The sequence below is a fragment of the Chionomys nivalis genome, chromosome 22 (assembly GCF_950005125.1).
Source record: "Chionomys nivalis chromosome 22, mChiNiv1.1, whole genome shotgun sequence".
Lineage (NCBI taxonomy): Eukaryota > Metazoa > Chordata > Mammalia > Rodentia > Cricetidae > Chionomys > Chionomys nivalis.
Window position 1 is genome coordinate 50,370,158 of NC_080107.1, and position 26,685 is coordinate 50,396,842.

The following is a 26,685-nucleotide window of genomic DNA, read 5'->3' on the forward strand; positions in this document are numbered from 1 at the left end:
ACTTCAGTTGCCCCCAATCCACTCTATGCTCCTGTAACCTCTCTTAGGATCAGCAAGCTAGACTTGAGTAGAATTAGTTCTTTGGTCTGTCATAGATATTCTGTCCAGGTGAATAGATGCTGGCTTGTGACTCTTCAAGAACTCACACAGCAGAGATGGACATGTGTGCAAGGAGTTCTTGGCATTTGAACTTCTTTTAAAAACTGCATCCAACTCATTTACTCCTCTATTGGTTGGATTGTTCTTTTGGCATTTAGTTTTTAATTTTGTTATACATTCTGAGTAATAATTTCCTGTGAGACTAATGGATGGTGAAGATTCTCTCCTTTCCGAAAGCCACTTCTCCAATCTGCTGTTTACTTTCTTGTGCAACTTTTTTTTTTTTTTTTTTTTTTTTGGATTTTTTCGAGACAGGGTTTCTCCGTAGCTTTTTTGGTTCCTGTCCTGGAACTAGCTCTTGTAGACCAGGCTGGCCTCAAACTCACAGAGATCCGCCTGCCTCTGCCTCCCAAGTGCTGGGATTAAAGGCGTGCAACTTTTTAGGGTGCATGTATGTGTATGTCATACACATATGGATAGTGTGTGTTTATGCATGAGTGGTGGGATAACCAGTTCATGGACACACATGTGGAGGACAGAGTAGGATGTTGGGCACCTTATTGCCTCGAGCAGAGTCTCTCACTGCACTGGAAGCTTTCATTTCCATGAGGCTGGCTAGACAGTGGGATCTGCCCCACCTCCTAATGCTGGGATTATAGGCACGAATTGCATGCATGGTTCTCTTAGGGTTTCCATTGCTGTGAAGACACACCATGACCACAGAAACACTTATAAACAAAAACATTTGATTGGGGCTGGCTTACACTTCAGAGGTTTAGTCCATTCTCCTCATGGTAGGAATCATGGTGTCATGCAGGCTGACATGGTGCTGGAGAGGTAGCTGAGAGTTCTACATCTGGATTGGCGGGCAGCAGGAAGAGAGAGTAAAACTGAGCTTTGTTAGAGCATCTGAATCTCAAAGCCTACTCCCAGTGACCCTTTTTCCAACAAGGCCACACCTCCTAATGGTGTCATTCCCTATGGGCCTGAGGAGGCCATTAGCATTCAAACAACCGCACTGGCTTTAAAAACAAAAACAAGGACAACAACGAGAAACAAAACAGCAACAGCAAAACCCACAGGGATGCTACAGACTTATGCTTAGCTCCCCATGCTGACAGGGCAGGTGTGTCTGCACAGCAAGTCATTCTCCAAGCCTGTTGTGCAGCTTTTTAATTTCTTGCAAGGACATTTTTGAACTCTTGCTCCTATGTTTTATTCATCCTTGCCTAAATTTAGATCTTGAAGTTTATTCCCCTATGTTTTCCACAGGTGTTTCGAATTTTCACGTCTGAATTGATTTCTTTAAATGTTGAGAAACTAAAATCTGTTTCATTCTTCTAGTGGACATACTGCTTTTCCCATACCATTTCTTAGAGACGCTGTCTTCTCCAACATGATTCTGGAACTTTTGTCTAGAATCAGACAGCTGTAGCTTCATGCATTTATTTCTGTGTTCTCTACTCCAGTCTTCTATATATCTGTTTATGTGCCAATATCATGCTATGTTGTTGGTTGGCTCTGTCTATCTGTGTGGCTAAAGTTCTGTAGCATAACTAAAACCAAAACATTGCAATCTATGCAAAACAAATATAAGGTCTATGCAGTGGGGTAAATTTATCTAATTCACTTCTATGGCCACATTGATTCCTGCCACACTTTGGATGCAGTCCGTGCATAAGGCATATGGCATACAAGGCGACTGAATCTAACTTTGAGCCATAGATTGAGAAGAGAGGGAATTGAGTGCCCTAGAGAAGGGAAGCAGGATGAGATTATATACAACAGCGCCTGGTTTTGAAGGAGAAGACTACTTTTTTTTCAAGGGGATAAGAGAAGGGAAGGCAGACACACTGGGGGAATTTATTTTGAATATTTTGAGTTTCTTAGTATGAAGCATTACCTTCCACTGAGGGTCACCACGAGAGCGACTAGAGGAGACTGACTAATTGTGTCCACTGGAGTCAACCAGGGACTGTCTAGGCTGACAGCCGGGTTTTCTGACTCACACAGCAGCCCCTGATGAATGCATTTCTGTTTCATGCTTTATGACATGGAATAAGCGATGTAAAGTATCTACTCGTGTGTTTCCATGTAGTACTCAGAGAGCTTGTGAGAAATATTATAGTTATGGTATTTTATTCCTGCTCTAATCCAAAGAGGAAGATTGAGAAAGTGCCCAAGTTATTAAAATTATATGATTTCACCTTATCGTGTAACAAATCAGGTAACTGCTTCTCTAGTTTGGCCGGGTCTTCCCTGCTGGAGAAGCACATTGATGCAATGTAATTTATTGAAAGGATCACTTAAACAGCAGACATTTGATGCACATGTGTGGACAGGCTGCTTTTTCCACATGCTAGCTGTCCTTATTCATTGATGTCATTTATGTGTCGAATACCTACCATGACCAGGAAGCAACACATTTGGAGCATCAAATTTTATCTTAATTCCATTTCCATAGGAACTACACCAAGGGTGATCTACTGTGCATGGCTTCATCACACATAACGTTCTGATACTAAAGAAATTGCGTTCACTTCTATGCACTTTGCTTGCTGCTGTAAGAGATATGCTTTCATTGTTGGCTCGATTCATAATGAACATTCTTGAGAAACACATACAACAAAACAGACAATGGGGGCACTACATGTAGAAAACATGCTATCAGCAAGATGGTGAAGAATATAAGCTTGACTTTATTTATTAGTGCTAAGGATTAAACCAAGGTCAGTCAAGCTCTTCCCACTAACAGGCATTCCATCCCACCAAACCATAAAATCCTAGGACCTACAGACCCCAGACTATATGTATTAAATTATTATGGTCAACAAATTAAAACAACTAACAACTAAAGTCCCCAAAAGGCAGAAAATAAATGAAAAACAAACACTTAACTGAATCTGTCTTAAAGTAAAAGTTACACAAAAGGAATTGGTCCTGATGTAATAAATTGCAGAGAATAGGAATAAATTGCCAAGTACAGAAAACTAGCCAAGGGATATGCACCAATAGCTAAGATGTAAGCAACATGGGAAAAATTTCATCATTAAAAATTTCTCAACATGGGCGACAATATTTTATTGATTTTAATATTCGGTTTATGATACATATTTATAGGCACAGTATCATTTTAGAGGCTCCGATGCTCTGCTGGCACATCTGGTTATTTGTGGTGAATTGATACAGGGTTACAGACATCAGGGCACCTGGACAGCACGGTGGCACACAGCAGTGTGTGCTGTTGAGTCTTCAGCTGTCCCTGGGCAGCGTGTCACCATTCACTGTGGCCACCACAGTGCCGTGAACACCATCATCTGGGTTTAACATTTAGATATTCCATGCAGTTAGATCTCCACTTCTTTTCCTAAGTAAAAGATTTAAGGAATCTTTGAACTAAAATTGAAAATTATCGTGCTGTACTTTAAAGAACATTAGTTAGAGAAAACAAGTTTATGGAGCTAAACTTGACTTTTATGACCCTAAATAATCCCTAATATCTTTTAAATGGCCTCTTTACATTAGGGAAAATAGTAACAAGGAGACACTCTATGAGTAAAGTGTTTCCTGTACAAGCAAAGGACCTGCGTTTGGATTCCTAGTACCTATGCTAATGTGGGGCACAGCAGTGCACATCTGCATTCCCAGCCCTGGAGAGACAGGGGCACAGATCCCTGGAGGTCACTGTCCAGGTGGCCCAGCCACATCAGGGAACTCCAGGGTCAGTGAGAGATCCTGTCTCAAAAGATAAAATGGGGAGTAATTGAGGAGGACATGCAATATCTTCATCCACACATGCGAGTGCACATCCATCTGTGTATGTGCACACACCTACACAAACACATCGTATACCACATACACATACATGTATACATACCTATACATACAAACACAACACAATAATTAGAGAAATTAAATCTTTTATGCAGCTATAATGGGCTCAGATGGAAAATGTAAAAGTGCATTAGAACTCTGAAATATTTTCGAGGTCTTTGAAGAATTTTGCTGGAATTTTGCTGGGCATTGAATTGAATCTGTAGATTGCTTTTGATAACATTGCCATTTTTACGATGTTAATTCTACCTACCCAAGAGCATGGAAGATCTTTCTACTTTCTGGTGTCTTCTTCAATTTCTTTCTTCAAAGATTTTTTAAAGTTCTTGTCATACAAGTCTTCCACTTGTTTGGTTAGAGTTACTCCGAGTTATTTTATGCTATTTGTGGCTACTGTGAAGGGGTTTGATTCTCTGATTTCTTCCCCAGACCTTTTATCATCTGTGTACAGGAGGGCTACTGATTTTTTTTGAGTTAATCTTGTTTCCTGTTACATTGATGAAAATGATTATAAGTTGTAGAAGTTCCTTCTAAAATTTTTGGGATCACTTATGTAAACTATCATAGCATCAGCAAACAGTGAGAGTTTGACTTCTTTTTCAATTTGTATCCCCTTGATCTCTTTTTGGTGTCTTATTGCTCTAGCTAGGACCACAAGAACTATATTGAATACATATGGGGAGAGTGGACAACCTTGTCTTGTCCCTGATTTCAGTGGAATTGCTGTGAGTTTCTCTCCATTTAGTTTGATATTGGCTGTTGGCTTGCTGTATATTGCCTTAATTATGTTTAGGTATGTTCCTTGTATCCCTACTCTCTCCAAGACCTTTATCTGAAGGGATGTTGTATTTTGTCAAAAGCCTTTTTGGCATCTAATAAGATGATCATGTGATTTTTATTTTTCACCTTGTTTGCATGGTGTATTACTTTGACAGATTTTCATATGTTGAACCATCCCTGCATCTCTGGGATGAAGCCGACTTGATCATGGTGGATGGTGGTTCTGATATATTCTTGGATTCAATTTGCCAATATTTATTTAGTATTTTTGCATCAATGTTTATGAGTGAGATTGTTATGTAATTCTCTTTTTTAGTAATGTCTTTCTGCGGTTTGTGTATCAGTGTAATTGTAGCTTCATAAAAAGGGGCTTGAAAATGTTCCTTCTATTTCTATTGTGTGGAATAATTAGTTCTTTGAAAGTCTTGTTGAATTCTGAGCTGAAACCATCTGGTCCTGGGCATTTTTGGTTGGCAGATTTTTATGATTCTTTCTATTTCTTCAGCAGTTATAGGTCTATTTAATTTGTTTATCTGGTCTTGTTTTAATTTCATTAGGTGATATTTATCAAGAAAGTTGTTCATTTCCTTTAAGTTTTCCAATTTTGTGGAGTACAGGTTTTCGAAATATGATGTGATGATTCTCTGATGATTGACTATATTTCCTCCGTGTTTGTTGTCATGTCCCCCTTGTTTGTCTATTTTTTTTTATTTTTCTCAAAGAACCATCTCTATGTCTCATTGATTCTTTGTATTGTTTTTTTGTTGTTTCTATTTTGTTGATTCCAGCTCTCACTTTGATTATTTCCTGCAGTCTAGTTCTCTTAGATGAGTTTTCTTCTTTTTGTTCTAAAGTTTTCAAATGTTCTATTAATTCACTAGTGTGGGATTTATCCAGCTTCTTTATATAGGCATTTAGTGCTATGAACTTTCCTCTTAACACTGCTCTCATTGTGTCCCATAAATTTGGGTATGTTGTATGGTCATTTTCATTGAATTTTAGGAAGTCTTTAATTTCTCCCTTTATTTCTTCTTTGACCCATTGATGATTCAGGTGAACATTGTTTACTTTCCATGTGTTTGTGTGTTTTTTGGAATTAGTATTGCTGTTGACTTCTAGTTTTATATCATGGTGATCTCACAAGGTGCATTAAGTTATTCCAATGTTTTGTATTTGTTAAGGTTTGTTTTGTTACCAAGTATGTTGTCAATATTTGAGAAGGTTCCACGAGGTGCTGAGAAGAAGGTATATTCTTTTCTGTTTGTATGGAATATTCTATAGTCGTCTTTAAGTCCACTTGAATCATAATGTCTGTTAGTTTCTTATTTCTCTGTTCATTTTTTGTCTGATTGACCTGTCCAGTGGTGAGAAGGGCATGTTGAAGTCTCCCACTATTAGTATATGGGCTTTAATGTATGATTTAAGCTTTAGAAGTGTTTCTTTCACATATGAGGGTACCCTTGTATTTGGGACATAGATGTTCATTATTGAAATTTCCTCTTGATGGATTTTTTCTGTGACTAATATGAAATGACCTTCTTTGTCTCTTTTGACTGATTTTAGCTTGAAGTCTATTTTGTTAGGTATTAGGATAGCTACACCCACTTGTTTGTTAGGTCAATTTGATTGTTATATTTTTTCCCAACGCTTTACTCTGAGATGATGTCTGTCTTTGAAGGTGAGATGTGTTTCTTGTATGCACAAGAAGGATGGATTCTGTTTTCGTATCTAATCTGTTACCCTGTGCCTTTTTATAGGTGAATTGAATCCATTTACATTAAGGGATATTAATAACCAGTGATTTTTATCTCCTCTTAATTTAGTTTTCATTGTTGGTGATTTAGTTTGTACATTTTTTCTTCTTTGGGATATGCTGTTATGAGATCATCAATTTTCTGTGTTTTTGTTGATGTAGCCATGTTCATTAGTTTGGAGTTTTCCTTCTATTATTTTGTGTAGGGCTGGGTTTGTGGCTAGGTATTGGTAAAATCTAGATTTGTCATGGAATATCTTGTTTTGTCCTTCTATGGTGATTGACAATTTTGCTGGGTATAGTAATCTGGGCTGGCATCCATGGTCTCTTAATGTCTACATGATGCTTGACCATGACCTTCTAGCTTTCATTGTCTCTAATGAGTACATTAGCAGCAGGGGGACCTTGGGGGAGGACTAAATGGGGGATGGGAGAGGCAGGAAGGGTAACAGAGAAAAATGTAGAGCTCAATAAAAATAAAAACATCAAAAAATGAAAAAAGAAAATCTGAAACACCAAATAAACACAAGCCTCACCTACAGAAGCTAGTAATAATAATAATATTCATTTAATGCTATATTCTTAGAGCATCTGAAACCTGGACCATTGCCTTGTTTCCCATAATGACCTTGGAGTTCTTGAAGCCTAGTGGGTGAGAGGAAGTTATTACTGTGAATCTAAAGCTTGTTCCAAATATTTTGAGAAAATGGTTGATACTTAGGTATTATTCATTGTCAGCTGGTAAGATACACCACTGTGTTCAGGGTGGTATAGATTAGATACACCATTGTGTTCAGAGTGGTAGAGGTTAGATAAACCATTGTGTTCAGGGTGGTATAGGTTAGATACACCATTGTGTTCAGGGTGGTATAGGTTAGATACACCATTGTGTTCATAATGGTATAGATTTTTGATACAGCATTGTGTTCATAATGGTATAGATTAGATACACCATTGTGTTCATAATGGTATATGTTAGATACACCATTGTGTTCATAATGGTATAGATTAGATACATCATTGTGTTCATAATGGTATAGATTAGATACACCATTGTGTTCATAATGGTATAGATTAGATACATCATTGTGTTCATAATGGTATAGATTGGGTACACCATTGTGTTCATAATGGTATAGATTAGATACACTGCTACTTCACTAGTTTCCATTCTCAGTTTCCTCATCTATGTCACTGAGATCATACTTTATGTGATCAGTTATATGAAAAGTCAATAATAAAATGCTATATGGAAAATATGTAATGTTCCCCACTTTACTATTGCTTTAAAGATTTATTTTATGTCAATCATGTGTATGTTATGTGTCTGTGTGTGGTTATGTGCACACAAGTATAGGTGTTCTCAGCTGCTAGAAGAGGGCTCAATCTGGTCGTAGGTAGTTGTGTGCCAGAGGATCAGGTTTTCATGTGAGACTTTGACTCCTAGTAACACCAGAGGCTGTACCACAATGTAGACACAGATTATTTGTTTGTTTCTGGGCTGCCCAAACCCAAAATAATCATATAGAAACTGTATTAATCACAATGCTGTTTGGTCTATAGCTTAAGTATATTTCTAGCTAGCTCTTTCATCTTCAATTAACCCATTTCTATTATTTAAAATTTACCACGAGGCTCATGGTTTACTGGCAAGGTTCCAGTGCATCTGTCTCCTGTGGCAGGTACATGGTATCTCTTTAACTCTTCCTCAGTCTCCATTTATCTTTTGTAGCCTGGCTATATTCTATTAAGACATTGGCCGAAAGCAGTTTCTTTATTAACCAATAGCAATAAAACATATTTATAGCATACAGAGGGGAATCCCACCTCACTACATAGTCTCACTGACATGGCCCCCTGAATGTGAGCTGAAGAAGGACAACAACAATAGACATGCCAGAGTGAGGGGTAAAGACCATGAGGCCTCCATCCTACTGAAGGAAATATGGGTAACTAAGGAATGCTGGCCTCAGGAGAGTCTTCCCCAGGGAAGAGCACTGGTCATCCAATGACAATTGGTCATTCCTAAAAGTTATATGTAAATATATAGACTGAGAAGGTTATATTTAGGAATATATATATATATATACACATATATGCATGAATACACATATGAATGTAATAACAATGAATGCAAAAGAGGGCGTGAATTTGAAAGAAAGAAAGGAGGTATTTATGGGCTGTTTGGAGAAAGCAAAGAAAAGCAGAAAATATGATCATATCATAATCTCCCAAATAAAGATATAATTGAAAAGGAAAAGTACTAAAAGTAAAATAAGAAGGCTTCATTTTTCTTGTTTTCTTTTCTATTATCTTAATTTAATTAATTTATATTTTAAGACAGGATTTCTTTGTTGATTTGGAGATTGTCCTCAAGTTGACTCTGTAGACCAGGCTTGCCTGGAACTCATGGAGATCCGCTTGTCTCCGCCCCCTCAGTGCTGTGATTAAAGGGCTGCACCTGCACCTCTGAACTTCACTGGGTTTCTTAGAGAAAACATATAAATGAGAGTCCTTAAAGTTTTGGAAACATGAAGAATGTACTTTATACATGAAAAATTTACTAATGTTAAGTCTGATATAAGATTTCAAGTTTTAGTGACCGTAATGTGACCAGATTATTGCATTTCATCGACTGGAGATTCTCACGAACACTCCTTCGAGTCTGCATAGTGAGCTGGCCTTCGTGCCACTGAGTCTTGGGGCTCTGGACTAGGGTTCTCTGAGTGTGTTATCCTGTTTCCAGTTCCCCAAATACACAACAGGGCTTCCTTCTGGGCATTGCAAGTTATCTGCCTTTCAACTCTGATCGTAAGTAGGACATGAAAACTGCTTTTCTTGTAGAAGTTAATTTACACAGTTACCCAGACTTCGGAAGGTTCCAATAGAAAATACAATACCTTCACGGCCCATTCCAAGGATGGGAACTTTAAAGGTGTCATTAACAATGGTGCAGCATTGAGTGAAGGCTTGGACACAGCGCGGGCCTGTTTTCACACGTTCTGCTCGCTGCTTACAGGTTTCATAGGCATTGTGTCTGGCTCCGTCATAACAACACTTCTTTACCACCGGATGTTTGTATGTAGCAGCTGAAACGATGTCAATACGTGTGTCCTTACCACCAACAGTCGTAGGAATCTCAAGCATCAATTTCTCTACCATCAAAGGACTCCCTCACCAGATACTCGGGAAAAACAAACATTTTAGATAGTTTTAGGCAAGGAAATAATAAAGAACTGCTTTGTTCAGGGTAAGGATCTGGCCAATGAAATCCTGAGTTTCCATGAAGGATCATTTGAGGGGTGAACTGAACCTCCACAGGCATCTTTTCCCCGCCCGCTGCATTGCAATTAGGGAAACCCCGTGTTTTCTTCTCTCTGGTCTTGAATGCAGTAACCACAGAATGCAGTAACCACAGTGCTATACAACTTGTGGACTACCTTGTTCTCTTATTTTCTGTTCCAGGGAATTTGTTGACTGGAGACTCACAGCTTGGGCTGCATCTAGAGCGGGAGAATGGAGTGGTCAGTGTCATAGTGTTGTTATAGTACTTAAAAAAGGTCTTGTCCCTGCAATATGACCCGTAATATTCTTGTCAACTTAATCGTTTGTGACTTAACTATTTGACTCGTCGCTAATTGTTTATTTTTCCTAAAATCATGAGCCTAGAAAGATCCTCCATAAGCCAGGCTCCCATGGGGACTGTACCACTTCTGTTATGAAGAACACGAATCCACAAGAGCCAGCGGGATTCTTCTGAACTAACAGGCAAGCTGACCCCAGACTCCCGAACAGCCACCAAAGCGTTAGAGTACCTTGAATTTTCAGTTCATGCTGCCGATCACTTATTGGCGTGAGATTTATTTTGAAGGCTTTATCTGTGAGACAGAAGGAGGTGTGGAAGGCATAAAATCCTTCTAAAACAGTCCCATGACGGTATTCTCTTCCACATCATTGTGGCCCTCTAACAACCTCTAACAAGCACTGACTCCCTGGCTGGATACCCAACCAGGACTTCCCACCACCCTGGCCCAGGGCCTCATCCCCACCTAGGAGTGGTTTTCGTCAGTTATATTACTGAAAAGAATTACTGGGAAAAAACTAACGTTCTATAAATGAGTCTTAGATTGAAGATTACCATGTTCTTTGACATCAAAGTGTGTCGTTCCATTGGTAGAAGCGTCTTTTGTATATTTAGCCTGAACCGTCCATCTACCGTATCTGTGGAAACCAGATATTTGAAATCATGGAGGGCAACAAAGAGTTTTAATTTATCAACTCTAGTAGTTTCTGTTTGGAAGAGGTAAGAATGCACACACACCCTAAGTAAAAGTTTGGAAGAAAGATATTTAAAAAATAAATAGACATAACTGAACGTTTCAAAAATAAAATAAATTGTTTAACAATTAGTTTTTTATCATATTCTTTTTCTACATATTTTGCTTAATTATCACAATTTTGTTTGGACAACTCATGACAATTTTAGAATTATTTAACCCAGGAATTTATGTTAAATTCACAACATAGTATAAATTTGATAATAATGTGTCTGGAAAGATGGCATGCCAGTGATGTAAATCACACCTCATCTAAGCAAAATTGTATTTGGAAACAAAGCGTGGCTTGTTTCAAAGAATAAAACAACCTGTCCAACAACCATCATCCAAAAATTTAGTAAGGTTGGGTAGTGGTAGCCTTTAATTCCAGTACTTGAGAGGTGGATCTCTGAGTTCAAGCTGAGCCTGTCTACAGAGTGAGGACAGTCAGGGCTACACAGAGAAACTCTGTCTTGAAAGATCAAAAGCCAATATTCAAAACCAAGAGGAAAGAAATTAGTGAGTACTACCCTGAGATTTTAAAGAAGATCAAGACAGAAGAACCGTAGACTTTATAGCAAACAATCCACACCATTTCCGATTCTCACACATTTTCCAAGCAGCTTTGATTCACATGAGTTACTGCACATCACTGGGAAAAGAGAAAAACCATATCTACCATGCAGATAGGGGGTGCGATCAATGGAGGTGATAGCACGGCTGTCATGACTATTGTCCTTGCTCAACAGGTATTTACCCGAGGACCGAGGATGCTGAATTGCTGAGCTAAAATGAACACCATGGACAAGGGCCTTGATCTTAAGGAGCCTGGGATCTAACATGGGGAGGGGGTGATAAAGAAACAATGAATAAGACATGGAGAAGAAGAGAAAATACACAGGGCAAGGAGGTGGAGAGTGAAGCAGACATTACGTCGTATCCAGGGACGGCATTTGTACAAAGTGTCATTTCCCCATGTCCCAGAGAAGAGAACTATGAAGGAGAATGTGTCCTGTGCATAGAGGACAACAGACACCAAGCTGCTAAGACGGGAGAGTGGAATCATGATGGATTCCAGTGGTCTGCCATGGACAGCTGGCACGAGGTGACGTCTGGGAAATCAGAATCATAATATAGCAGACTTGATTCTGCACTAGGGAGCCTATGGCATTTTAAGAAATTGTATCATTTTAAATCATCCAGATTATTTCAGCCTCCCAGCTTCAGTCTATGATTTTCAGAAAATGTTTTCAAAATGAGACAAAAACAATTTCCCTTAGAGAGGATGCAGGACAAGTGACTCTAAGGTGTTTCTACTGGATATGTCAGCGGTAGTTGTGTATAGTGTAGTACAGTGTAGTGTAGTATGGTATGTTACAGTATTTACAGTATAGCATGGTACAGTTCAGTACGGTATAGTACAGTATAGTATAGTACAGTACAGTGTAGTATAGTATAGTACATCATAGTAGAGTATAATATAGTATAGCATAGTATAATATCATCATAGAATAGCACAGTATAGTACAGAATAATATAGTACAGTGCAGTATAGAATAGTATAGATGCCTTTGTCTCGTATAGTACAGTATAGTATAGTATAGTACAGTACAATATAGCATAGCATACCATAGTATAGTACATTATAGAATATTATAGTACAGTATAGTATAGTATTGCAAAATGTGGTACAGTATAGTGCAGTAAAGAATAGTACAGTATAATATAGTATTGTGCAGTATAATGCAGTATAGTATAGCTCATTATACTATATACAGTATAGTGGAGTACAGTATAGTGCAGTACAGTATAGTGCAGTACAGTATAGTATAGTACAGGATAGTATAGTATAATACAGTACAGTATAGCTGTCCTTATCTAGTATAGTATAGTACAGAATAGTAGAGTATAATATAGCTGTCCTTGTCTAGTATAGTATAGTACAGTACAGTATAGTATGGTATAGTATAGCACAGTACAGTATAGTATGGTATAGTATAGCACAGTACAGTATAGTATGGTATGGTATAGTACAGTACAGTATGGTATAGTACAGTACAGAATAATACAGTATGGTATAGTACAGTACCATAAAGAACAGTACAGTAAAGAACAGTACAGTAAAGAACAGTGCAGTAAAGAACAGTACAGTAAAGAACAGTACCGTAAAGAACAGTACAGTAAAGAACAGTACAGTATAGTACAGTACAATATAGCCGCCCTTGTCGTAGACATCCTGCTCTGTGTTCCTTGAGAACAGGGATTGTGGGCACTTGACTTCTGTTTGGCAGCTTGCTCTCTTATTGTGAGTTCCACACACAAGCAGTGCTCATTAAACATGTATTTTATAAACATCTATATGAGCATGGTATTAATCCTTGTATATAAACTCAAATAGAACAAAAATTTCCTACACACAATCACACACATGTTTGACTAAATCTCTGCACCTGCTAGTCATAAGTGCTCTCCCAATAGACCATAACCTAATGCCCTCTGCTCAGAGACGGACACTCTGTTAGGGTGAAAAAGGACAACTGAAGATTGTTTTCTCTTCTAAATTGATTGTGCTCTCTATAAAAAGAATGGGTGGGGAATTTGGGGAACTTTCTCTCTCTCTCTCTCTCTCTCTCTCTCTCTCTCTCTCTCTCTCTCTCTCTCTCTCTGTGTGTGTGTGTGTGTGTGTGTGAGTGTGTGTGTATCTGTGTCTGTGTATCTGTGTATTTATCTACTGAAACAGGGATTTGTTATCTGCTGAGGCTAGCTGATAATACCTACCTGTAAAGGTTCCTCTTTTGAAGGTGTGCTGAAAATCTGAGACTCCTGGTATGCTAAGAAGTGCTGTGGTATCTGGGATTCATTTCTGTTTTGCTGACAAGTGGGCCTAACTTTTACCATCCTTTGGAAGGCTTCACATAGCCACATATCTGCTGTCCTTGGTAGAGAAGATGCGCACTTAACCTTTCCTCTGCCCCACAACCAAAAGTTCCAGGTGTTTGGTTTTTTTTTCAAAAAAAAAAAGGTTATTAATAAACATTTTTACATACTTGGGGTTAGAAGGAATCTGGAAGTCAAGAAAAGACACAGTTCCAGTAAGATTGTTTCCTTGTACCTTGTCAACTTCTGATCCTTCAGGGTCCTTTAGAGAAATAAGAAAACGTGCCCACCTTAGGTCTTTTTTTATTGTAACAAAGTAATACCCGTGACCAGGTAATTTTGGAAGACTAGAGATTTATCTTGGCCACAGTACTGGAGGCCAGGGTTATAAGGAGATGACGCTGTGCAGGGAGGAGCTGCCCTGCTTCAACTCTGGATGGAGAAGCAGAACGGCAAGCAAGCACTCAGGAAGAGTTTGTTCATGTGATAAGAAAGCTCTTGCACGGGAACAGCCCTGCTCGGTACATCCATCTGTGAGGGAAGCATCACGGGACTAAGCACACACTTACTATGAAAGTTAAGACAGTTTCCCGTGTAACTGGCTCCAAGTCATCTCCCAGCGAAAGGACGCCAACCTTTACTGCAGAAGAAGTGATATCATTAAAAACCTTGTTGAGCAAGGACTATTCTAACTTTTGAAACAAACGTCATCAGGGTGAAAATGCTTTTAGATATACTGAGTGACATTGTCAAAGATTAATAATATATTTTTAAAATATCTTAAATGAGATAAATCTTGTTAAAAACCAAATATAGCCCCTAGAGAAAAACTCATATTTAAAGAAAAGTTGTTAGTAAACATATACATCACTATAGATTCTTTCATTTTAACATAAGTTCTCAAGATTTACTTATAGTGAATAGGAAAGTTAACTAATGAAAATACTTTTTATGTTCAAATTGCTGGAAACATGTGAATAGTATAAAATTAATTATTTCTGTACTTAGTCATCATTTTACTGGGAATTTTATTATACTAAAGAGTGAGCTCCGCTGTATGCTGTATGAAACCATACAATACTGCCTTACATTAGGGCTGGAAGGTCGAAGGGCAAACTGGTGTTTGGTTCAGATAGCATACACTCTCCTACTTATGAAAACTAGCAAGGCTCCAAATTAGCTCTTCCTGTGATATGCTGTGATCATGTGATTTTGTGTTGTCTGTTGCCCCAGGTCCTGTGATTGTTCTCTCCTCATTAAAAGAATAGAGGCGACATTGCAGAACTGCTGGTCCTTGCACATCCTAGGCAGTACTCTGTCCGGAAACACGTCTCTTTGTTTCCTTGCTAAGTAGCCCAGGCTAGCCTGTGATTCACAACCTCATCTCATCGGCCTCATGGGTTCTCATGTACCACCAAGTACTGTGAGATCCTCCACTCTCTAAATGCTGTGTGTCTCACAGCTGATTCATGTTTAATTTTCTTCTTGTTTTCATTCACTTTGGAAGTAGGTACACAGAGCCAGGTTGCAGCAAATACATTCAATTCCAGCTCTTGGGAGGCAGAGGCATGATGATCTCTATAGTTCAAGGTCAGCCTGGTCTATCACCATGTGATTTCCAGGGTTGAATCTGATCCCTTAGAATATCTTCCTTGTCTTTGTTTTTTGTGATCAATATCTTTTAACTTAAAGACTTTTGGGGGGGAATTATATTCATTAGTAGATAATTGCATGTCTGTTATTTTAATATTTACACACACAAATACACACATGTTTATTTAGTGTTTTTCCTATGTTCATGTGCTTAGGGTAGACTGCTCAGGATTGGATCAGCTGTGGGGGCTCCTCCCTGGGTAAACCCAGCCTCCCTCTCTGAGCAGCAACTGATTGTCTATAGCTCTTCTTGCGTGTAGGAGGCCTTTAAAATCTCCCCCATGGGGGTTGTGTGTCATCTATACAGATTCACAACTGCTCCAAATACAAAGAGTGCATGGCCATGGGTTCCCAGCACCAAACGGTACAACTAAAACACAGCCCCGGACCTGTGTTCAGGGAGCACTATGGAACAGGAGGCAGAAGACCCATAGATCTGGAGGAGCAGGGTGCTTACCAGAGCTCAGAATTGTGGTTGCTAAGTTGCACTGTCTGCTTTTGAGCTGAACATATTGGTAGTGCTTTTGACTATGAAGGGGCATGGTGACACATTTTCATTCTTCAAGGGTTTTCAACCCATGTCATAGCAAAGACTTGGTCCCCACACTAAAACAGAAATAGTGCCCTAAGCCCAACACCAATTCGACTGAGTCAAAGAAAAAGATAAAAACATACTATGCAGAAGTAACACTGCATCCACCTCCATGTGCGTGAGAAGTAGCGGGAAAAGCAACTAACTTGAGTCCACAGCTGAGGGGACATAGCAGAGAAGGGACCTGGGCAAGAGGGTGGGACCCAGGCTGCGCAGAACTGCAGGACTCTGGACAATATTCTAAGGTCCTTTATCCTAGAAAGCCTTGGAGACTAAGCCTTTATTCTAAGATGCTTAAGCTAATAATCCTTCAAGTGTCTTCACATTAAATACATCAATAGGATAAGGTCTTTAGATTGTTCTTATAGGCAGAGAGTACTATCTCATATAAAAAGTCCTCTTGTTGAAGTCAGATCAACATTTCTGGCAATGACTCACTGTCTGAGCTGGTGACAACATCCAGACCCTGTCTAGGTCTTTCCTTTGTAAGCCAACATAACAGGTGGCCCTGCTGAATGTGTTAATTAACATACAGCCCCATTCATCTCACCATGGACATCATCAGCATCCACCAAAATTAGAATGTCTCTACTGTGCACAAAGTAAACACCAAAACAAAACAGGATAGTCCCTTTGTCTTTGTCAATTCGTCCCCCAAACATTCCCTCTTCTTCCTGCAATGTACATCTTCCATATATGCACGTCTAATTGTCCAGAGATGGCAAGTGGCAGAGGGAAAGGCAGAAGGTTTTGCAAGCAATGTTGACTTTTCCTATGTCTTATTTTCAGTTCATGGGGGGAAATGTAGACTTTCCTCAGTCGTAGTGTCTTTACTGACTTTCCCCTCAACAGGAAAACTATAAATATGAAACCATGCGTAACAGACACTTTCTCAGGTGATTCACTGTGGACAATCAGCACTTGGGCACCTCTGTGATGTACGTTAGTCTCTGCCAGAGGTCTAATCCTTTACACAGGGGTGCTTTTTCCATCCTTGCCATTAGCTACTGAATCCAAGACTGTTTTACAAAGAAGATCTTAAGATAACCTATTTCCCAGTGCCAAAATTATATTTGCAATTATGTCTTCCTTATTTTTGGAGAATAAATTTTCTGACAGGAAAGATAAAGTAATCATTGGTTATTGTATTTACTTACCAATTCCGTTATAAATTACAAGTGAATATGCTATGTGAGAATATAAAAGTCATTAGGAACTGAGTTTCTCTTGAGTTAGTAGAAACTGGTCTACACTCAACTTCATATGTTCAAAGTTCCACATCTTTATGTCATTCTCCCTTGGAAGAAGCACCAGATACTCTACCGTGCTGCTGCGGAGTGTACACAGGCTTGTCAGTGTGGACGAAGAGAGAGCCATTGTCATAGAGGATTGGCCTTTTTTCTGATTTTGAAAAATTCTTTGACACGACTTCCAAATACACATACGAAAATGAGCTTTGTCCTTCAGACAACTGTTTGTCCTGAATCTGAAAAGCAACAAACAAACATGACGGTGTGAAAGTGTGATTGTGAAGTCCTAAAGCGTGCTGATCTTAGAGAAAAACACTGCAGACTGTAAGACCAAATACAGCTTGTTCTTGCTTTGTTTGTTTGTTTGCCTTGGTTGTTAGTTTTTTGAGACAAGGTTTCTCTGTAGTTTTGGAGATGTCCTGGAACTAATTCCTGTAGACCAGGCTGGCCTTGACCTCACAGAAATTCACCTGCTTCTGCCTCCCAGGTGCTGTGTTTAAAGGCCTGTGTCACCACCACCTGGCTGCAAAATTGAGCTTGTGTACTGCATAATTTTAAAGAGACACTTGAGACCGGACTCAGGAGTTAAGAGCACTAGTGGTTCTTCCAGAGGACAAAGGTTCAGTTCACAGCACCCACGTGGCAGCTCAAATCACCTGACTCCTGTTCCAGGAATCCTACTTCCTCTTCTCTCATCTATTTATTGCATGCTGTGGTGCCCAAATACACATGTAGGCAAAATACCCATTAACAGGAAATTGTAATGAATAATAATGAGCCTGTTGTAGTGGTGCATGCCTTTAATCCAAGAATTTAGGAGGCAGAGGAAGGCAGATCTCTGCGAATTCAAGTCCAGCCTGGTCTATATAGCTATTTCCTGACGAGCCAAAGCTATTAGAATATTGTTACAGGCAAAGATTTCTATCTTGAATGTCAAATTGTCTTGTTGAAGTAGATCAACAGTTCTGGCAATGACACTATATCTACAAAGGTGGCAACATTCTCACCCACTCTTGGTTGTTCCTTTCCAAGCCTTGTCTGAAAAACATTAAATAAATAAATAAATAAATAAATAAATAAATAATAGCACAGTATAGCACTACAGAAACTGAGGCAGCACGATCTTGTTTTCAAGTCTATTCAGGACTATATGGTAAGAATCTGTCTTATAAACATAACCAAACAACAAAACTAACTAAAACCACTGTAGGAACAATAAAAATAAATTCATTTTGCCAAAATCCCTTCATAGTCTGACAGTGTAACAAAGTGTTTACCTTGAGTAGTTGGAAATCTCTTTGGGACCCTCAACCTCAGACATTCTGAACAGAACTGCTATTGTAGGAACAGTGAGAAACCTTCACTTTATTGGCTTCTGGAAGAATTGTTTTCTCCATTCTCTCTGGGCAAGACTCTGGCCGATGGCCTGGACACTCAACATCACACCACATGCTTCTGTGCCCACAGCACATATGTACCCTCTCCAGTTTGGGTATGTGATTACCATCACCACCTATATATTCGATGATATGGGCATTGAATATGTTAACATGGGCAATCAAAGAAAGGGCATTTCTCTGAGAACTAAGGATTTGGAAACATGGGGTAAAGTTATTCACTGAAATCAAATGCTAGGAGATTATTACAAAGATTTGAAAACAGCAAAAATCTAGAATTTCTGTGCTGAGATGAATAATAAACATCTGAGTTCTTTCTCTACTTTGAAAAACCAACTACAGCTTCTATTACGATTGTCAGCTTGATGTTTGTGGGTCTCCAGGGGTAGTAAGGGTGCCTCTGGCTCTTTTGCCTGCTCTTGGGACCCTTTTCCTCCTAGTGGGTGGCCTTGCTCAGCCTTAGTGTGAGAGTTTGTTCCCAGTCTTATCCAATCTTGCTCTGCCACATTTGGTGGATCTCCCTGGGAGGCCTGGTCTTTTCTAAAGAGAAATAGAGAAGGGTGGATTTGGGGGAGAGGGAAGGTTGTGGAGGAGGGGTTGGAGGAGAGTAGAGAGAGGAAACTACAGTTGGAATGCATTGAATACAAAAAAAATGAATAGCTACAAAGAACATTCATCAATAGTATAAAACACAGTTTAAATTGATTTGATCATCGACTCAAAGACATGATTATGACAAAATATTCCTCCATGCTCCTCAGCTCCTGAGCTGACCATGAAAGCATGGCTCAGTGGGATTTTCTGTGGTGAAGAACATGTCCTGTACCTATGCTGTCCCAACACATGGTAACTCTAGCACTTACACAGGCTAGTGCCAGCGAGGAGCTCAAGTATTGCATCAGCTGCATTTAATTGATTTGGATTTAAAGGCAAATGTGGCCATGTGTCATAACAGAGTGGTCAGAGAAAGTAATCATTTGTGGAATTAAATCTAAATTTTCATAAACCAAGTAACTGGAAAACCTTTTCTTAATAGAGGTTTATTCTTTATTCTCAAGAACACTAATGAAACAGACCCTATTTCTGATTAAAATTCATTCCAAGCAATGTTTCTCAGTTATAACCATCTGTAACCCTCGGGATCTGACCTTCTGAACTCAATGGGCACCTGCACTCAAATCACATTCCCAATCACACCAAAGACACAGTCATGTGATGAAATTAACATTATACTTAAAGATGGAACAAGATTCATAAGCTCTTAAACAAGCTAGCTGAGGATGATGATAGATAGATTGATAGGTAAATGGATACATGGATGATAGATAGATAGATAGATAGATAGATAGATAGATAGATAGATAGATAGATACAGGAAAACCAGAGATGAAACCAAGAATGCTGGGGAATATGTAGGAAAAGGGAACCCTTATGCATTGCTAGGAGGAGTGAAAACTGTTGCAGGAACCAGGAAAATCAGTGAGGAAGTTTCTAAAAATAGAGCTACCTCTGGCCCAGCTGCAGTACTTGGGTATCTACCAGGAGAGATAAAAGCCAACATTGTAAGAAATGCTTGCACATCCATTCTCATCATTGCACTAATTATGACTCCCAAGCTATGGAGACAGTCTGTTCATCAACAGCTAAGTGGATACATCAAATGCAATACACACGGGGGAGTTTTATTCATCCACAAAGGACAAAATTTCTGGGAAATGGATTCAGTGGGAAGTCTCCATAGAAAGTGAAAGAAGACAGACTCATAAGCCAACTATTGCATGGTTTCTGTCACTGTGCACAGATGAATTTCCTGTTCATCTCCAAACATTTTTGCAGAGAATAGTTTATTTTTAAGGATGTGGGCATGGCACACTTGGCTCAAAAACAAATGTAATTTTCTGCACAGAATTTGGTGTTTCACTCATCACTCACCCCTGTTACCATCTCATAACCACACAGCTATGGAACAATAGTAATGACTACAATTTTACCAAGGATCAACCTTTGCATAAATTTTACCAAAAAAACATGTTAAGAAAACAAGGAATAAGTACATACTGTTAATAGTGTTGAGTTTTGGAATTTATTTTCTGGAGATAAATTAACACAGCCTGAAGAGTAGGTCACTCTTTTTTCAGGATAACTTCTTATAGAGATTGTCGCATCAAATGCTTCGGTGTAGCCATGGGCTTGAATTACAACATTTTCAGATGCTCCGGCCTGGAAGACTTTGGGTGCTAAAATGACATAGCTTTTGAAACAGTAAAAGAAAAGGTTTGTTCATTTTGCATGTTTTCTTACACTTTTGATAAATTTTTTTCACTGAATATTAATTTTAAAAACATATCTTAGGTTAGGCAGTGGTGGTGCATGTCTTTAATGCCAATACTCAGGAGGCAGAGGAAGGTGTTTCTCTAAGTTTGAGATCAGCCTGGTCTACAGATTTAGTTCCAGAAGAGCCAGGGCTACACAAAGAAACCAAGTATTTAAAAAAATCAAACTAAAATGATATTTTGAAAGTCAAAATTTATTATTATGAAAAACTTAACTTTTCCAGCCTGAAGCAGGTTGTAATCAAACCCTAGCAAAAGCTAAGAGGTTGGAGTCCATTTAGAAAAACAGTAATCAAGATATAAATGCACCAAGACCAATGGCCTGAGTTTGATCCCAGAAACCCACATAGTAGAGGGAGAGAACTGACTCTTAGAAGGCAAGGACAGCCTGGTCTACAGAGCTAGTTCCCAGGACAGGCTCCAAAGCTACAGAGAATAGTGGGGTGAGTATGGCCTTGCAGTGTAATCTCGGAGTAGACACATGTGATGGTGGAAGATATAAAATCACCCCACACTAGTTCAGAATTATGTATAATAAAGGGTTATTTATTTAGGGGAGACTCATAGATCACTGTTCTGGATCACAGTCCTCTGCACAAGCAGGAAACAGGAACAGAGTCTAGCAGCAGAAGCAAGAGCTGGAAGTGAGAGAGTGAGTGCCAGAAGCAAGAGAGCGAGTGCATGCTTTACAGCTGCATTTATAGTATAAGAGACAACACCCAAGTGGGCTGTTATTGTAAAGGCTATTAGCTGAAGGCACTGAAGGAATTCCCATAGCACCTCCCCCTTTTGTTTAAATAAGAGAGTTCTAAACCCAATACAAAACTATATACACTAGGAACAGATAACAAGTATAAGACTAGAATTACAACCAGCATAAACTATATTAAACAAGGAACATATGCTAAATGCTTTAATAAACAGTCTATCCTAAGGAGTCTAATTCTTGTATTGGAAATGGCTTGCCTAGATCATAAGATGATGGTAACTACAACTATCTTAAACCCCATTGAAGGCCTGAGAAGGGAGATAATATTACTTGAGTGATGTAGGAGGGTCATCTGTCTATGTGTTACTTTCATTGGTTAATAAAAAAACTGCCTTGGCCTTTTGATAGGCCAGCCCTTAGGTGGGTGGAGTAGACAGAACAGAATGCTGGGAAGAAGGGAAGTGAGTCAGACGCCATAGCTCTCCTCTCTGAGATGGACACAGATTAGAATCTTCCCGGTAAGTCACCACCTCGTGGTGCTACACACATTAATAGAAATGGGTTAATCAAAATGTGAGAATTAGCCAATAAGAGGCTAGAACTAATAGGCCAGACAGTGTTTAAATGAATACAATTTGTGTTGTTATTTTAGGTGTAAAGCTAACCATGTGGGAGCCGGGCAGGACGAAAAGCAGGCCTGCTCGCCTCTTCATTACACGTGAGTAGGCAGGAGTCAAGTGCAATCAAGCAGCTTCAAACATATGAAGTAGATGACAGAGACAACTAGCTGCCTGAGCAATCACCCAAAGTCTCGTTTGCAATGTTGAAGCAACCAACATTGGCTAAGGCCTAGAGTAAATGACAGACCATTTTCAGAGGCAGGAAAATTTTCAAAACCATATTACCCTGTCTTGGCAATGTTTGACAGTTTTTTCTTGTATCCTGCTTGTCAAGTCTGGACATTGTGCACTTGGTCAGTGGTCGAGGAAAGAGCATTTCCTTGCCCAAAAGGCCAGTTGTTTCAAGAAGAAAACAAACTCCAAGTAGCGCATGTTTGGTGCTCAACACTCTCTTGGGAATACATCAGCACAGCCAGGAGGAATCGTGTCTCACATCAACAGAATCCTAAGTAATATAAATGCTATGTTCTACAGATCTTTGAAGTGGTTGGAGGTTACCTATCTATGAAGACTACAATCTCTCTGTATCTAAAGAACCAAATTAGTCTGACTACAAGTATAACAAACATGAATAATTATTGACCTATAATACTTAATACCTTTATAACTTAAAGATTAAGACTTCATATCAGAATATTAAACAATCTTTAAGCAACTGTGCGGTAAAGAAGGAAATGACTTCAAAATGTAAACAATGTATAAATATCTTGATCCGAGGTAGAAATGTATATTACAGTATGATAAATATATCCTAAAATTATATTAATATACAAAATGTCCTAGACAGAGGTAGAAGAATATGCATACAATCTGACAAAATAACTTTGCATAGGTGTACAAATATTCTAAACAGAATTAGGAGCATATTCACTATAACAAATATAATTTGACTTGTATCAATATACAAAAATCTATGCTAATGTAAGTTGTCCATAAATAATAGCTCACAAGTATTCACTCTATTACTCACTATTATTATTATTAGTGTGAGTAAGTTCACACTAATCTATTAGCCCATACAAGTTTTACTCTTTTTTTTTCTCTGGGTCTACATAATTTCCATCCCAATCCCCAACCCTATATGAGTAATAATCATCCTCTAAATCGTGTCCCTAACTGTGAGGAAAAACTTTGTTGGGAGAGAGGACATCATCTTCTAGAATTGCTTTCAGCTGACACGGGGACATTGTTTTTTTCTATGGGAACCTACAAAAGTAAAATAATAGTTAAGTTTCAAGATTGTTGTTTAGTATAGTTGCAAATGGCCTCTGAGTAGTTGATAGGGTTTTTTTGTTTTGTTTTGTTTTGTTTCTTTGTTCTTTTAAGTTCTGATTTGGAGGTCTAGCCAGAATGTTGTAAGAAGGTGCACCATTTTCACAGCTGGTACCCAAAAATCAGTCTCATATTACTACTATCAGCATCATGACGTCATATCAACCAGGTGGAATCATTGTTGTGGGGCCCTATCTTCTTCCTAGAAGCTTCAAAGATTACTTCAGTAATATCTACTGTTCCTTGTGGAAAACTTAAACATTATTCATATAGACATATATTCAATGAAAGATACAATATAGACTAATGGGCATGGAGAAAAGTAAAATATTTCCTTAAAATCTATCTTTTTTTCTGTCCTTCCTGACATGGGACAGAAATTCTGAATTTTTATTTTAACAACCTGCTTGGATTTAGAGAAGGATAGCCATTGTCCAACTCCAAAGCCAGCTCTTATTTTTGATTAGAGATGTATACATTTGCAGATAATCAAATTTTACCAGGTGATGTGGGATTCCCCTCTCTATGCTGTGAATACCATTGGTTAATAAAGAAACAGTCTTAGGCGTGATAGGATGGAATAGAGCTAAGTGGGGAAAACTAAACTGAATCCTGGGAGAAAGAAAGTAGAGTCAGAGAGAAGCCATGGAAAACTAAACTGAATGCTGGGAGAAAGAAGGTAGAGTCACAGAGAAGTCATGTAGCCCCATCAGAGACGGACACTGAATAGAACCTTGCTGGTAGGCTATGAGCCTTGTGGTAAAATATAAAATAATGGAAATGGGTTAATTCTAGATGTAGCTAGCAACATTCTTAAGCTATTGGCCAAACAGTATTGCAAATAATATAGTTTTCTGTGTGGTTATTTTGGGAGTCTGGGTAGCTGGGAAACGAACAAGCAGCCTTCCTACAACAAATTGGCACTCCAACATGTGCTAGCTAAATCCACATAAAACTTGAGGAGAGGCTGAAGATGTGGCTCAGTTGTTAAGAGCACTGGGTGCTCTTCCAGAGGTCCTGAGTTCAATTTCCAGCAAACACATGGTGGCTCACAACCATCTGTAATGATATCTGATGCCCTCTTCTGGCCTGCAGGCATACATGGAGACAGAATGTCATATACATAATAAATAAATATTTTTAATAAAAAAATAAAAATAATAAATAAAAAAACCTGAAGAAGCTTGGAAAAAATTGAAACACCAAAAAAACAAAATTTAGCCATATTTTTTCTTTTCCAAATAGGCTTTGCTTGTTGGCAGCATGCTGCAGTTCCTTTAAAAAAGGTCTTGCTGATTTGGTGGTAGCAGAAAAAAAGCTGCACAGTTTCGAAATGGTGGCTTCATGGGCCATGCTGCCAGCACAAACTCTGACTCTTTCTGGAAGTCCGGCTATGGAGGATTTAAATGGGGTTTGTGAGCAGAGTGCAACCTGCTACAACCCGACCCTGGATCTGGGGCAGAGAGAATGGCTCTCAGAGGCAATGAATGGACATCCTCTAACATCTTGACCTGGGCAGAGCCAAAAGGCAAAGCAGGCTTAGTCATAGTAATGTCGTTTAGCTTTTTAAAAAGTGGTTCTCATCAGAAAAGGATTACAGATATGCAATAAAGACAAATTCAGAGGAAAAGACGTCTAAATGGGTCACAGTGTTAGATAAATGTACATAGGCTTAGGAGAAAGAAAAAAAGGAGTATAGAGAGTTAGAAAAATAATCAAATTGTTTTTTAAAAAAATAAAACAAAGTCCTTAAAAAGACAGAGTACAGACAGCCATAGATTAAAAGATTAAATGAGTAAAAAAAAAAAAAATGGGCGCCGGGCGGTGGTGGCGCACGCCTTTAATCCCAGCACTCGGGAGGTAGAGGCAGGCGGATCTCTGTGAGTTCGAGACCAGCCTGGTCTACAGAGCTAGTTCCAGGACAGGCTCCAAAGCCACAGAGAAACCCTGTCTCGAAAAAAACCAAAAAAAAAAAAAATGGGCCACATAAAGATGGAAAATACAGAGTCAAGATTATGTATATTATATATGTATATTATGTATATTATATATACTTTAAAGGTATTTTGTCTTCAAAATCTGAGTCTAAGGATATGATGCTTTGGAAAAGAGGTTCTCTTTTGTTTCCACAGAAAATGATAATCTGTGGATTAATTCCAAACTAATGTGGTTTGATGCACCAAGACTATCCAAAAGGTCTATATGAATATCCGCCAAAATGCTTTCCCCAATAAAAAGCAGGAAGCAGTTTGGAAAGAACTACGCCCATATTTCCAAATATTGTCTATAGATGTATGCTTACATTTAAAGGGGGATAGGCTAAAGGGGAACAGAAAAGAATAAGTTCAGTGAGGTAACATTTGGTTAACTTCCAATCCTAAAATGTACACACAGGACAGCACTGTTTACAAGGACGAGATTATGACAGCAATAAAAGTATGACACCTGGCTCATCATGTAATGTACTTACAAGCATAGTTTTTGAATTTATTCCATAGGGAGAATGCTTTATGACTCATTAAAAAGCAAGCTTATATGCAAATAATTAAATTCAGCAATTGGTTTTATAAGACCACCGTATTTGAGGTACACCTGCTTAACTGCACTTAGACCAAGAAAAACACAAACTAAGCACCAAGTACAAATAGGTAATAACTGCCAATACACTTGATTATCTTGGTTTTACTGTGCACTTTTGCTAACTAGGAAATGAATAATCATCTCTGTCATTGTTACGGGTAGTCATCCCACGGGATCAGTTGTGTTGTTAACCGCTCACCAAATCCAGACGTGTCCACGGCTCCCATGGTCAGCTGAGACTACCCACTCATTATGTCAGGACAGGACAGTTATTATCGAATCGATACAGCTGAGTCTCCTTTTCACTCACTACAGGTAAGACGCCCAGGAAAGTAAAGATGGCTCATTTTACTTACGTTTGTTCTTGTCCCCAAGTTTTGCCCAGGAAAATTAAAAAGCAAAGTGCTCCCCAAACACCCATGGTGGACAGTGGCATAAACCCATGGGCACAACCTTTTTAAACCTACTTTTAAATAAACTGGGTTAAAGAGTTTGGGTAAATTAGTTTTCTGGTTAATTATTAACATCAGAGAAAAAGATCTCTAAGTGAGAAAGTTAAA

The 26,685-nt window shown here is 38.7% G+C and overlaps 1 protein-coding gene across 1 annotated transcript; it reads right to left on the reverse strand.

The window, feature by feature from the left end:
• Positions 1–9,313: 9,313 nt before the first annotated feature.
• LOC130864369 (complement C5-like) lies at positions 9,314–26,546 on the reverse strand. The gene is made up of 9 exons (XM_057754627.1): positions 26,482–26,546; positions 20,610–20,802; positions 17,228–17,390; positions 14,229–14,299; positions 13,830–13,921; positions 10,605–10,687; positions 10,266–10,344; positions 9,907–9,950; positions 9,314–9,555 (listed from the first exon to the last, which is right to left on the reverse strand). The coding sequence occupies exons 1-9, from the start codon at positions 26,544–26,546 to the stop codon at positions 9,314–9,316; spliced, it is 1,032 nt and encodes a 343-aa protein (XP_057610610.1).
• Between the last annotated feature and the right edge of the window lie 139 nt (positions 26,547–26,685).

Excerpts from the sequence above, each read along its gene's own strand:
- LOC130864369 (XM_057754627.1), bottom strand. The coding sequence starts at position 26,546 with ATGGGTGTTTGGGGAGCACTTTGCTTTTTAATTTTCCTGGGCAAAACT. Across the intron at positions 13,922-14,228 it reads AAACTGTCTTAACTTTCATA|GACCCTGAAGGATCAGAAGT; the intron begins GTAAGTGTGTGC and ends ATTTCTCTAAAG. Across the intron at positions 9,951-10,265 it reads CAAGGTACTCTAACGCTTTG|TCTCCAGTCAACAAATTCCC; the intron begins GTGGCTGTTCGG and ends CCAAGCTGTGAG.